This window comes from Anser cygnoides, chromosome 23 (genome assembly GCF_040182565.1).
Source record: "Anser cygnoides isolate HZ-2024a breed goose chromosome 23, Taihu_goose_T2T_genome, whole genome shotgun sequence".
In the NCBI taxonomy this organism is placed as follows: Eukaryota; Metazoa; Chordata; class Aves; order Anseriformes; family Anatidae; genus Anser; species Anser cygnoides.
Genome location: NC_089895.1, coordinates 6,370,871 through 6,383,057, shown reverse-complemented (window position 1 = coordinate 6,383,057; position 12,187 = coordinate 6,370,871). Strand labels below are relative to the sequence as shown.

General features: G+C 36.3%; 1 protein-coding gene across 16 annotated transcripts in view; it reads left to right on the top strand.

The window, feature by feature from the left end:
• The window catches only part of CFAP74 (cilia and flagella associated protein 74), a 75,007-nt gene that overhangs the window by 34,153 nt on the left and 28,667 nt on the right, over positions 1 to 12,187 (top strand). For 13 of the 16 annotated variants that reach the window (XM_066982212.1, XM_066982214.1, XM_048067466.2 and 10 more), the window contains 11 exons: positions 111 to 228; positions 1,182 to 1,272; positions 2,616 to 2,762; positions 3,415 to 3,513; positions 5,359 to 5,463; positions 6,591 to 6,764; positions 7,289 to 7,399; positions 8,588 to 8,690; positions 9,402 to 9,559; positions 10,972 to 11,182; positions 11,858 to 12,019. In XM_066982212.1, coding sequence (XP_066838313.1) covers positions 132 to 228; positions 1,182 to 1,272; positions 2,616 to 2,762; positions 3,415 to 3,513; positions 5,359 to 5,463; positions 6,591 to 6,764; positions 7,289 to 7,399; positions 8,588 to 8,690; positions 9,402 to 9,559; positions 10,972 to 11,182; positions 11,858 to 12,019 — 1,458 coding nt within the window. In that variant the 5' untranslated portion in view covers positions 111 to 131. The other 3 variants (XM_048067469.2, XM_048067471.2, XM_048067475.2) reach the window with 3 other exon arrangements.

The window sequence follows — 12,187 nt, the reverse complement described above, 5'->3', positions numbered from 1 at the left end:
TGAATTAAGTACTTACTAAATACCATTAATTCATCTGAAAATGTAGTCATCACTACTGCGAGTTCGTGGAGATATTTATGTATGTAAATATGGACTCTTCTCTTTGTTAGCCTGGTTGTTGTAAAAGAACCATGAATACTGAAGATAGTAAGTTCAGTGATAAGAATGAAGAGGACCAAAAAACTCTTTTACCATTTCTGGAAGAGGAAGAGAAAGAAGACCAAGCTGGTCAGTGCTCTGATGTGAAAGAATGCTGGAGAGGTGGAAATGAGAAATCTTATTGATAACTTACGAAAAGCCTCTGTTACAGTACAGTTCTAGGGGTGAGATGATATTACAAATCAATGCAATCATTCCAGGAGGTTTTTTTTGGTTGTTTTTTCTTTTTTTTTTTCTAGCATTACACTGCAACAGGTGTAATTAGTTCAAATCTAACCAATTTTGTTCTGTAGCAGTAAATTTTCACCTTAATTCTGAAAGGCATTTTTGGTTTAGAGTAAATGATGGTGAAAATCAGTATTTGTATGGGCTTGATTCAGCCACTAATATGTTAGCATCTAGTGCCACTTGGGGTGCTCTAGACATCTATCACAGTCATGGCATAGGTCTTCCCCAGATCCAAATCTGTGAAGTGGCTGGATGCACTCAGATATCTAAGCTGGCACCAGCTACCTGTTAATAGGCAACTGATTTCTCTAATTGTGTCTAAAAGTATGTTTATAGATGTTATGTCAAGTAATGTATCTACCATTTTACGGGTTATCATATATGGTATAGTGCTGAATACTGATCTTTATGTTAAGAAAATGTTCATAGGCTATTCTTTTTTTCACTGTCCTTTTCCCGACTACATAAATATTTAACAATATGTAAATAATACTTATTAAATGAAGCTTAATAAATACTTCTATCTTCACTGCAGGTCAAAATAATGAGACGTGTAACAGGGTGTTAATGTAAGATAAACACAGTAGACTTGGCATTTTCCTGCTTTGGTTTCCAGGTGTACTGTGTGATTTTGTTTTTTCTTTTTTCTTTTTTTTTTAAACATACACTACAGTAATGCTATAAAATGTCATCACTGAATCTCTATATATTTTGACTTGGCAGCAAGTACGCTAGCGCTTTGCATTTTGAAGCTCAAAGTCTCTTTATTAAACTGTTGTTTTATTTTCTATTAGAATACCAGCTTGAAGAAGAGTTGGCTGATAGTGGCAAGATGGGGAACAAGGTCACTTCTGAAGGAGCTGGAGACAAGTCTGAGTCTAGCATGTAAATAATTCATTGTTTTGTTAGCAGCTCTAACAACAACTTCCTTTATAGTGGTAATTTACCTTTTCCAGAGAAGGTTTGGTTAATTCAGCTCTATTTTTTGTCAGATAGATAGATATGCATAGATATGCATAGATGCATAAGATATGCATAGATAATATGCATTTATCTAACACAGTGGTTGCACTACGTTCATGTGGGTTAATCAGCTGCCCTTAAAGGAGCAGTTATTAGCCTGGGTGGTTTTATACCAAGCAATTTACACTTGTAAAACCCAGCCAGTTCTCTGTAATAATATGTTGTGTTATGTTCGTATCCCTCTGTACTTATAGAACATTAGGAGTTGTTGGAAAAAGAGAATTTTGTCTTTTGAAGAATATCAGTGTTGGATTGTAAGTTTCTGAATACATACGGAGTTTTGCACCACTGTGTAAAGTGGATTAGCATAGAACTGGTGAGATGATAGGTTGATACCGCTTTCGTTTTAAAGAAAGTGATAGAGCAGTTTTATTCCTGGTGAAATAAATTTACGTGTAACAAAGGTCATGTATGAAAAATAATTCAGTGATTTGAACGTGGCCTTAAGTAGTTGCTGCTCTCTTGACAAAGATCAAAGCACAGTTTGGCCTGCTTTGACAAGAGTCTTGATCTCTGCCCTGGAGTGACCTGGCATAGGGTTATAGAGCATGATGAAATGCTGAAATAATGTTTATTAATATATGTATGTGGGAAGTTGCATAGCACATATGCCTACTGCCAGTAAATGTTGACAGTGTTACTGTACTCAACAGAGGAAGTCAAAATATGCCAAGATGATTTTTAAAAATAAACAAACATCAACAAAACAAACAAACAACAACAAAAAACCACTACCTTCAGACCTTTTCTTTCTGGATGTTTAAATAGAGCAAAATGGTAAGAGAGATTACGTCATTCGCAGACTGAAGCGTTCTATACAATGTTCTAAACTAATTTAGAATGTTCCCTTTAAAGTTTAAAGCTACTATTCAGGAAAACTGGAATTTGAAAACCTTAGATATAATCAAGAGGAGCTACAGGCATTTCAAAACAAAGACGTGTAATTAATGCACTAAATGTTTGAGTAAGCATTCAACATTAGATACTTAAGTCTGGAAAATCTTGGCTTAAGTGCATGTACTCAAGCTTTTTGTGCTGATTACCTTTATTTTTTCCTTATTATATCGATGATATTTGTATTGGTTTGCTAGAACATGTAAACTGAAATAAAGAACCCATGAATGCATAAATGGATGATGCACAAACTTCACATAGCTTTTAAACTTGTCATGTTTTCATTATTCATCATGTCTTTCAATTCAAAGAGAGAGCTTGGAACACTGTTGGAGCGACATTAATAATATTGGGGCTACGAAGTATGCAGATAGAATTTCCGTATTAGCCTTATGCAGGAACCTAAAACAGCTCAACAACGTAGCCAAAGAAAAGGAACTTGTGGTCCAGAAAATCAGGTTAGTGTCGAAGCAAACATAAGGCATCAGCATAAATGTGCCATCAAATACTGGGTTACTTTACCTGTTTTGCATATGGTTATAGTAATAATAATTTACACTTTTGAAAAAATGAAACATTAATATTGATATTAAAGAAGAGGGGTTTGATCTGGAAGAATTAGATGCTAACTCTGTTACGTTTGCACAATTCTGCGGGTTCAACAGTCAGAAACAATAAGAAAATGTTTACGATGATTTTTCCATTTAACTGTGATGGGAATGTTACATTGGAATTGGTGAAGTTACTCACGTACTTTAAAATAAGCACCTGCTACGAGTGTTTTGCTGTGTAAAGGTCAAAAAACTTTCATTGGCAGCAAATGGATCTGAAGAAGACTAGTGTAAAAATGCTGTTTATGCTGTTGTCTTTTTTCTGGTAATATAGATGAAGTCAGACTAAACTATTGATACTTTTCTGGATTTTTAGAAAAAATAATTGAAATTAACAGGGGCTTCTGAAGAACCTCGTAAGATCTAAAAGTGGGATGGTGGTGGGGAGTTGGGGGGGTTGAAGGAATCCCAGCTGTGAATCTTGACCTTCAAAAAGAAGTGTTTAATGGGACAGAGCAGAGAACTTGGAAAATGTAAACAATCTGTTTATTTGTTTCAGAGATGAGCTGACTACCTGCCAGCTGCGGATCAAAATGCTAGAAAAGCAGCTGGAGTACGTAGACGATGAAATACAAAAAGAGAAGGAGGCTGACAATGCGTAGGTGGAGAATATTTCTGGATGCCAAAGACTACAGGCATCTGCTGTCTTTATCTGTGTGTAATTAATGAGCCAGTTTCCTTTTTTCACTGTGCCATGTTGTTGAACAATTGATAGAATATTTAAGCACATACATTGAGATGTTAATTGGTCAGTGACAAAACCCAACGGTATTGCATCTTGTGCTGAGAATGGCGATAGCTTGGAAGGCTGTCGTGATGCAAGCGCTGTTGTGCGTGTTGAGCTAGCCAGCAGAGCAGTGCATTCCCTCCCAGCTTGGTGAATGCTAATACTGCAGTCACCTTCCAGGTGACTTGGTGTTTTCAGCCGTAGCTCCTCCTTCTGAAATAAATAATGGTGCATTAGCTTGGGAATCATCAGTCTCTACGCCTTCAGCTCTAGAGGTAATACTTGGTTAGTTAAATCAGAGTGCCGTAAGAGGTGGGGATTTACAAATGGATAGGGAAGAGGTATGTATTTTAAAGTGGAATCTAGCAACAACTGGTTATTAGATCAGCCTCATTCATTACTCTCAATTATGTTTCTCAGTCTCTCAATCAATTCTATTCAGTATAATCAACCAATACCAGCATGCTATGCCACTTTCAGAGGTCATGGTTTTACCTCTGATAGCTATTCCAACCAGGGTTTATATGTATGCCATTTTTTAAATTGTTTTATGTTGTGAAATGCATGAATGCCTTTCAGGAGTAGTTCTGCATGCAGGAGTTGTTCTGAAACACTTTTGCTAGGAAGTAGGAGGCAATTTACTGTACTCCTCACATTTGGTTTAAATAGAAAGAAGTGGGTGGCTTGTGTACCAGGAGCCAGTGTATTGTGAACAAACTTTGCAGCTGCATTTTCTGACCTGTGTTATTCTTTAAGGTAGTGTATCAATGAATGACAGAATAAATAAAGGTAGGATAATTGCCAAAATGGAATAGCTGATTAAACAAAAATAATGAGTTGAGTGCTAATGAGACTTCTGTGGTGGGTGCTGGTACTCCCTGTTCAGGGTCTCACAGACACTCTTAATGAGAAAGACCAACGAAGACTGAAAAGCATTGTATGAGATTCTCTACTTATGACAGGACAAATTGTGAGGACTACATGTGCAGGAAAATACCACTTTTTGCATTCTATTATATTACCAAATTAATAGTGAAGGAGGAAGACCTTGTGATTTCTGGCTTATGAAGCTCAAATGCATCCTGTTTCAACACTAATGAAAATACTAGCTGCCATTAACGTTACTGACACCTAGTACAAAAGTGTGAAGCTGGAGTAGTAACTACAGGTGGAAGATCCATTTCCAGTTTTCATTTCCAGGATGCAGTTTGTTAATATAGTCAGTTCAGTGCCTGTGGATGCTGTACTACCTGTGCACTAATTTTCCTGGGTAGAAAATCCCAAGGGGAAATAAGTGTGTTGCTACACTGCTGTTGTAGCCAAAGTACAGGGAGGATTATAGTGCCATTTTAAAGGTGAAATCAGTCATGGTTCTCTAGGTTTGCCTAAACTTAATAATGATACTTACTAGTTTAAGAAATTAGTTAAGAAATAGTTTAGTTGCTTTAAACTACTAGTCAGTGCTTTTTAAATAAATACTTCTCTGTAAATTTCAGATGATGTGTAATAGTTTAAAGAAAGCTATGTCTTTGAAGGAACAATGGACACTTAGAAAGCTAAGTAAGAGACTTCGTATAAATTAGTGGAATTCTAATACATAAATGTCAGCTTCAAGCCATTATTTATTGTTGCTGCTTTTGTTTGGGGGGTGATTTCTTTCTTTAATATTCATTAGTTCCATTTTCTTTCTCATTGTTTCTTTTTTTAACATACCAGCGCAGCCCTGTTCCGCCTACAGGCAGTGCACAGGCGACTGTGCACTGAACTGGAGGATGAGAAGGATTTTGAGTTGAAAATTGCTTTGACGCTGAAAGAAAACATGTAAGTGAGGGAATGAGAAAACAGTGTGATGGGAGTCAATCTTTATTATGCTCTTCGTATGATGTTTAGAGAGAAACTCATGAATCTATTAGAAATTGTTTGTAAATACAAGTCTACATGATTTGAGGTCATGAGGTTCACTGCAAAGCCTTTTAGCCTAAACTGTTTCATTGCTTAGGAAATGGATTTCTGTGGCCCAGCTCCTGAGTTTGTTTTTCACACACAACTTTATTTATTTATTTATTTATTTATTCACAAATTGTGGCTCTAAACCAGTCCCAGTTTAATTGGAAAATAAGATGGACTAAAGGAGACCAACTTCTGAGGAAGCATAAATACTTCTAATTTATTCCTCTTACTGGTTCTCACAGGACGTAAAGGAAAAGGTGGAAATTGAGAATGATGGAGATGTAGTAGTACTTTGTATCTTTATGCGAAGTTGATATTGGTACTTGCAACTGATTGCTCATACATACTACATTATTCATTTATATGAGACATAGTAAAATTGTCTTCCACAGAAGGTAACAGGCAAGTGTGTTTGTAATTTTGCACCAGAGGTACAACTACTGATGCAGCTACATCAGAGAAGATCATAAGCATGAGCTTATAGACAGGTTTAACCAAGTGATTAACAAGACTACAATACATTCTGCTGCAATGTTGTGTAATAGCTTTAAAATGCTTGACTATTGTGAGATTAGTGATAACTAAATTAATCTGTTAATATGTATATGTCATATAAATTCCTGCAGCAAAGCATGGAAGAATAAAAACTTACAATCTGTCCTTGAAGTTATTTTCTCTTGAAAAGGGTGGGGGAGAAAGAGGAGGGGAGCTGTTTCTCTAATTTGTCTTGTATTTCATGTTTTCTGGGTAAATGTGAATGTAAAAGAGAAGAAGCTTGAACTTTTTTTTGTTGACCAGCGTTTTTGATGTCTTTAGAACTAGATATGCTGTTACCTGTGAGCCTTAGTCTGAAAGGTACAATTCCCATGTAAGTAACAGTATGGTTTAAAACATAAAAAAATGGATAGATTGTCATGTTCACTTAGCTACTCAGTAACCTCAAGTAAGTGAAAGAATGCCAATATTTTGGTGCAAACAGATCACACTTTGTTTTAAAGGCTTGAGATGTGGCGGGTAGAAACTGAGCAGGGAAAATACGAAGTCCTCCATAAACAACTTCAAAAAGATGAGGAGGAGCTAGAGACTCAATACCAAGAAAAAGCAGAAGCACGGATTCGTAAGGAAAAAATAGCAGCACTGCAAGCAGAAGAAAATCAGCTGTCAAGAAAAAAGTAAGCGCCTACAAGTCAGACTCTGCTTCCTTTCTCTCTTTTACTTTTAGCTAGTTTGTTATTTTAGGGGTTGAGAAGATTAGTTAATGGAAGTAATAGTGGTATTGTGTTTCTGAGCTGGATGTTGGCTCTGAAATATTGTTACAAGGAAAGAGAATTAACATAAGAATTGCTCAGTCTTGCAGTTACGTAGGTAAAGATTTCTGACATAGTCAACTTGCTAAAGAAAAAAATGAATGAATTTTGTCAGAGGAAACCAGGTTTATTAGATCAGACTAAATGCATATGTCTGCATTATTGTTGGATGCTTGGACCTTCTAAACTTGGGATCAAGTTCATCCAAACTTGGAGAGAAAATGGACACCAGTTTAGCAATTTGTAGGGTTTCTGAAAACGAGACTGTACAGAGGGGAGAAAACAGGCAACTCCATTTCAGAACATACTGATAGACTCCTCAACATTAGATATCATGATGATGCGATGAAGGTTTCTTTAAGCCTGTTGGTTTGCCTGTCTTTTTGTAGAAAAGAAGAGGAAGCCGAGAAAGAATATGAAGAAAGGCATAAAAAAATGCTTGAAGGAGCCAAAAAGAACCATGAAAAAGCAGTCTGCTTCCTGAGAAAAAGCATGGCAAGGTAATCATTAACTCCTTCTCTCCCCTTCCCTCCATCACTGTACTTTATCTGGTGTACAGCCATCTATCCTGTAGCCTTTGAGAAGTAATCATTTTTCTGCTAGAAGTGTCTTCTCTGTTACACTTGGGAAGTTTCTGCCACCGTGCCAGTGCTGGGAAGCCCTCAAATCTTACATGGAACAAAAGGACTTGAAAAAAGAAAATCCATTGGCAGTTCTAGTAGCTTAAGGGACTGTTTTTGATGAGATGCAGGGGATTCTGACCACTTGTAGGCATTAAAAAATTATATGAAAAACTTCTGTATGTGTATGGGTTATTAACTGTAACAGAATCCCAGGTTTGAAACTCTGCCAGGTTTGAAAGCATTCTGCCTTTCTATTATTACCTCTGAAATGTGGTAACATAGCTGTCTGGCAAAATAGATTCATAGGGCATTTCTCTGTCCTCCTGTTCTCTTACAGTGGATGGTAAATTAAATGTTTCCTTCATAGGTTTGTGTTTATATTATCACTATGATATTAAATTATTTTGCATCTAAAGAAACTGTAAGCATTTGTTACTTTAACTTGTATATTAGGACTTAATTGAAAAAGTGATTGAAATAATTGTGCTGTTTTTATGGTAGTTTATTTTTCCTTAGATGACACGTACAAACTCACAGTAATTAAGATAAACAAACTGAACCAAATCAGTTGATCTTTTTTGCTGAATAATGTATCAAATATATACATCTCAGTAATTATTTTCTAGTTTGCCATTAAATTAAGTGGGATACTCAGACTTGATTCATGCTCACATATTTCTAGGTCGTACAGTTTCTAGGGTTTATTTTTAGCATGGCTACAAATGGTTGGCTTGTGTGAAGTTCAATATGTAATTGTTTAGATATCGATTTTATGAGCAACACCTGTTTTCTAGACATATATCATAATGTGAAACGCATTCTTCGTATTCAAAATTTGAGTTGTTGAGCAAAATGGTTGAAAGCCTGTTGGCACTTTTAATTTGAGTGATACTGTATATAGAAGACTCAACTGTTCCACTTTACCCACACCCAGTATCATAGTAAACACAGAGACTTGCAGAGAGTATGTTTGGTGATATACACAATTACTATCTGTCAGGTTAAACATTCTAATACTAAAATCTTCCCAGGATTTGAGCCTGAAAGATTTTACTCTGCTTACAGAATTCATGAGGAGAATGCAAAGGAAGAAGTGAAAACTCAGGAGCATATGGAGAAAAGGATACAAGCTGTGCTCTCCCTGAAAAACAGCATAACTTCCAATAGGGTACTGCTGCTGTGGCTTAGATGGGGAATGAGGAAATTAACTTGTTAGACTGCGAGTTTTTACTGAAAGTAATTCCAGTTTTCACTGCAGAATTGTTGTGTGATGCTGCCATATCGTAGACCAAATCTCTTTTTAAACAGGAGAACTTAACTATAGGAGTAATGGTGTTAGTATGGGCAGTATTAGTATTTTGACACTTCTACTCAAAGAGTTTATTCTGTGAACAATCTAGCTGCTGAGGTAGGGTAACTTTATTGAAAATAATGCATACTACAAGTAATTCTCAAAACTTGGCCAGAAGTGTGCCCAGTTATTTAGATCCCCAAAGAAATACTTCATATGGAGAAAACAAATGGAAGAAAAACAGTTACTTAAGAATTTAAATAATGTAAATTAAGAATTTTAGAGCTAAGCTACTTCCCTCACCTGCTTGTGTTCTGTAGAGTCTGAGGGAGTGATCTTAATTTAATACTGATTTGATAGGAGCTGTAAGGGTAAAAACGTAGCCCTGACCTAGTCAGATCTTTCTGCATCTCCAGCATACACGGACTACTGACAGCTTAGTTGACTATTGTGTAGATCAAAAGCAAAAAGTTCTATTTCAGAGAAAGCTACCACAAATTTCTACTTGGATAAGGGGACCAAATTCTCTGTTTGATTTTCTTTAATATGTGAATCAAATATGTAACTGTGGTTTATTTGTTTTCACAGGAAAAACTTCAAGCACTCCAGGCTTGGAACAAAGCAATGGCCTTTAAGGCAAAGAAAGAGGAGTTGAAGATGAGGGAGGCCATCCTAGCAGAAGGAGGCAATGTTGCCAAGGAAATTTTTCTCCATAAACGACTGTTACAGCATGAAAGAGAGAAACAGTAAGTATTCAGTTCTGATACCACATTCCCAGTTGCTTACTGATGCTCATGCAGAAATACATTGGATCTCTTAATCAGATTCTGAAAACATAACATATATAGTACTATCTCAAGAGAGGGAACTCATTCTTGTACTCTGCATGTGTGATATTTGTGTAGCCTGTTATAAGCAACTTGAAATTCGAGCTTATGTATTATTCAGAGAACCAAAGTTTAGAGCCCGTGTTCTGATTACTGCAGAGGAGGTAAACTACCCCGGGAGGGCAATTCAGTGAATCTAAACTGGATGCCTGAAATAACTACTTCTGCGTTTCCTGAACGCTGTCCATATAAACACTGAATGGCTTTCTTAGGCTTTTACGGACCAGCTTTGGAAGATTGCACTGCAGTAAGGTCAGAAACGAAGTACTCTCCGTCCTGCTTTTTTGTTCGAAATCGCTCCTCTGCCTTTTAGCACAATTGACAGGAATGTGCCTGCATCTCCGCTCTCTAGTGCAAAACTTAATAATTTCATTAACTCCGTATGAAGATGAATTTGAGCTAAGGTACTAAAACAGAGGGCGGTTGAGGTATGTGTTTCTGCATACTGGCTCATCTACAAAGGCAGTAACCTGTAGCAAATGTTAGAGATTTAATAAGCAAAGGTTCAATAAGTATAAGTTTTGATAAATAAGGCTTCAGTCTTGATAGCAAAAGCGGTATTATATACATTCTAAAAATCCTGTTAATAAAACAAGTGTATCAGTTTGTACAGATCTGCAGGAAATATCTAGCTCTTTTTAAGTTTAATCTTTTGTCTCTTTTCACTTTGCTTGCTTTCTCCCTTTTACTGTTTCCCTTTGCAGGCACAGGGGAGCCAAGTTTGTTAGTCTTAATGTTAGCTGTGTTATTTGAAGAGGTGAAAGTCCGTATTAGAAAGGATCTTTAGCGTGCATAATATCTGTTGCAGAAAATGGTGTGTTAAGCTGCTGGTATTAAAACAGATTAAATGATCTGCCAAGTGTGTCATGGCAATATAGTCGTACACAGCTTTGAATTTGTATCTTCCAAGTTCAGTATGTATGGCCTTAGCTTTTACCCTTCTTTCTCTCTTTATTAAATCCACTGGATTTCAGATAGGCAATTTTCTTTACATTGCTAATTAAGTTCAGAAAATTATTTCAAAACTTTTTTTTCAGTAATGATGACTGATATGTTTGTGAACTCCTCAACTTCTAAAACGCTCTAATTGGATATGTTTATATAAATATATTTAGCTTCTGAATCCCATTGCATTTTTACACACGTTACCACTGCTCCCAATTTAAAGATGTAATGCTTAGCTTAAGGGCTCAAAAGAAACTGGACTGTAATTAATGTTATTAGTAAATGACCGTGGTTGGTTTAATGTTTCTTAAAATATTTTATTACAGAGCTTTTAGAGAAAGGCAAAAGTCAAGAAAAATTGAGATTGTATCTCGAATTTTACAAGAAAAAGCATCCATTCGTAAGCAGAAAAATCGTCAGTCATGTACTAAGGCAAGTAAGAATGGTGGTAAACTTAAGGATTCTTTACTGTGGAGAAGGAAAACATGGCACTATATTGAGAAGACCTGCAAACATCCAGCTGGAGCAATATCACAGGTAAGGTCTAAGAATAACCATCTTTATTTTTTTGGTGGTTTTTTTTTTTTTTTTGTCAGAAAGGTAGGAAGGTGAGTTTTTCTTCTGCCTCTGAATAGCACAGGCTACAACCAAATACCAGACAGTAAAGCACAAGTGGAGAGTAATTTCTCCCATTAGATCTCTTGACGGTTGCTAATCTCTCTTTTCTAGTATTTTTATGACATAAGCTTCCTGCTTGTTTTTTGGTTTTGTTTTAATTGATTTGCACAATATTAGAGGGAGTACTGGCCTGGAAAGTAAAGGTGGGATGAATTGAATCCCCTGATGAAACTAGTGGTGTCATGGAATCTTTTAGGTGTTTTTAAAAATGGGGAGAGAGGAGTAGTTGTTGGTGGAAATAGCTAAACAACCAAGTCCTTGGTTATCATGTAATAGACAAAACAGTCAAAAAACTGCACAGCTGGTATTCCTGTGCCTGAGGCCTAGTTTCTAGGCTCGTATAGATGCTTGTTACTATAAGATTTTGTTTGAGTTGTGTGCTTTAGGAAGGGATTGACTTAAGTTGTCCTCTTCAGCCCTGGAGTTTTATAGACCAGTCACTTTGTATTAAACGATGTCATAGGAGGCTGTTAAAGTAACCGTCCTCTGGTAATTTCTAATGTTATCTTCAAAATTTATTTTCTCTCACAAAAGTTGAGGTGCTCACCAGCTGAGGAAGAAGCTGATGGAGAGACAACTGCTTTTGTAGGAGATGATGTGCTCTGTGGAAGTGCTGAAGATGAGAAAGAGAAGGACAAGACCTTAGTAGAACCAGAGTTCCCTGGACTTTGGAGTCAAGAATGTGACTTGCAGAAGGTAAAAGTTGTGATATCTTCCCTTAAAAATCAGAAATAAATAGATGTGGATATGTATTTGTCCTGTTATTAAGTTAAAGTCTAGAAAACTTTTAAAATTATTCTTAAAAACATCTTAATGGATTAGAAAATTCTCATTTCCCTCTCTAGTAGTTATACATATCTGAGG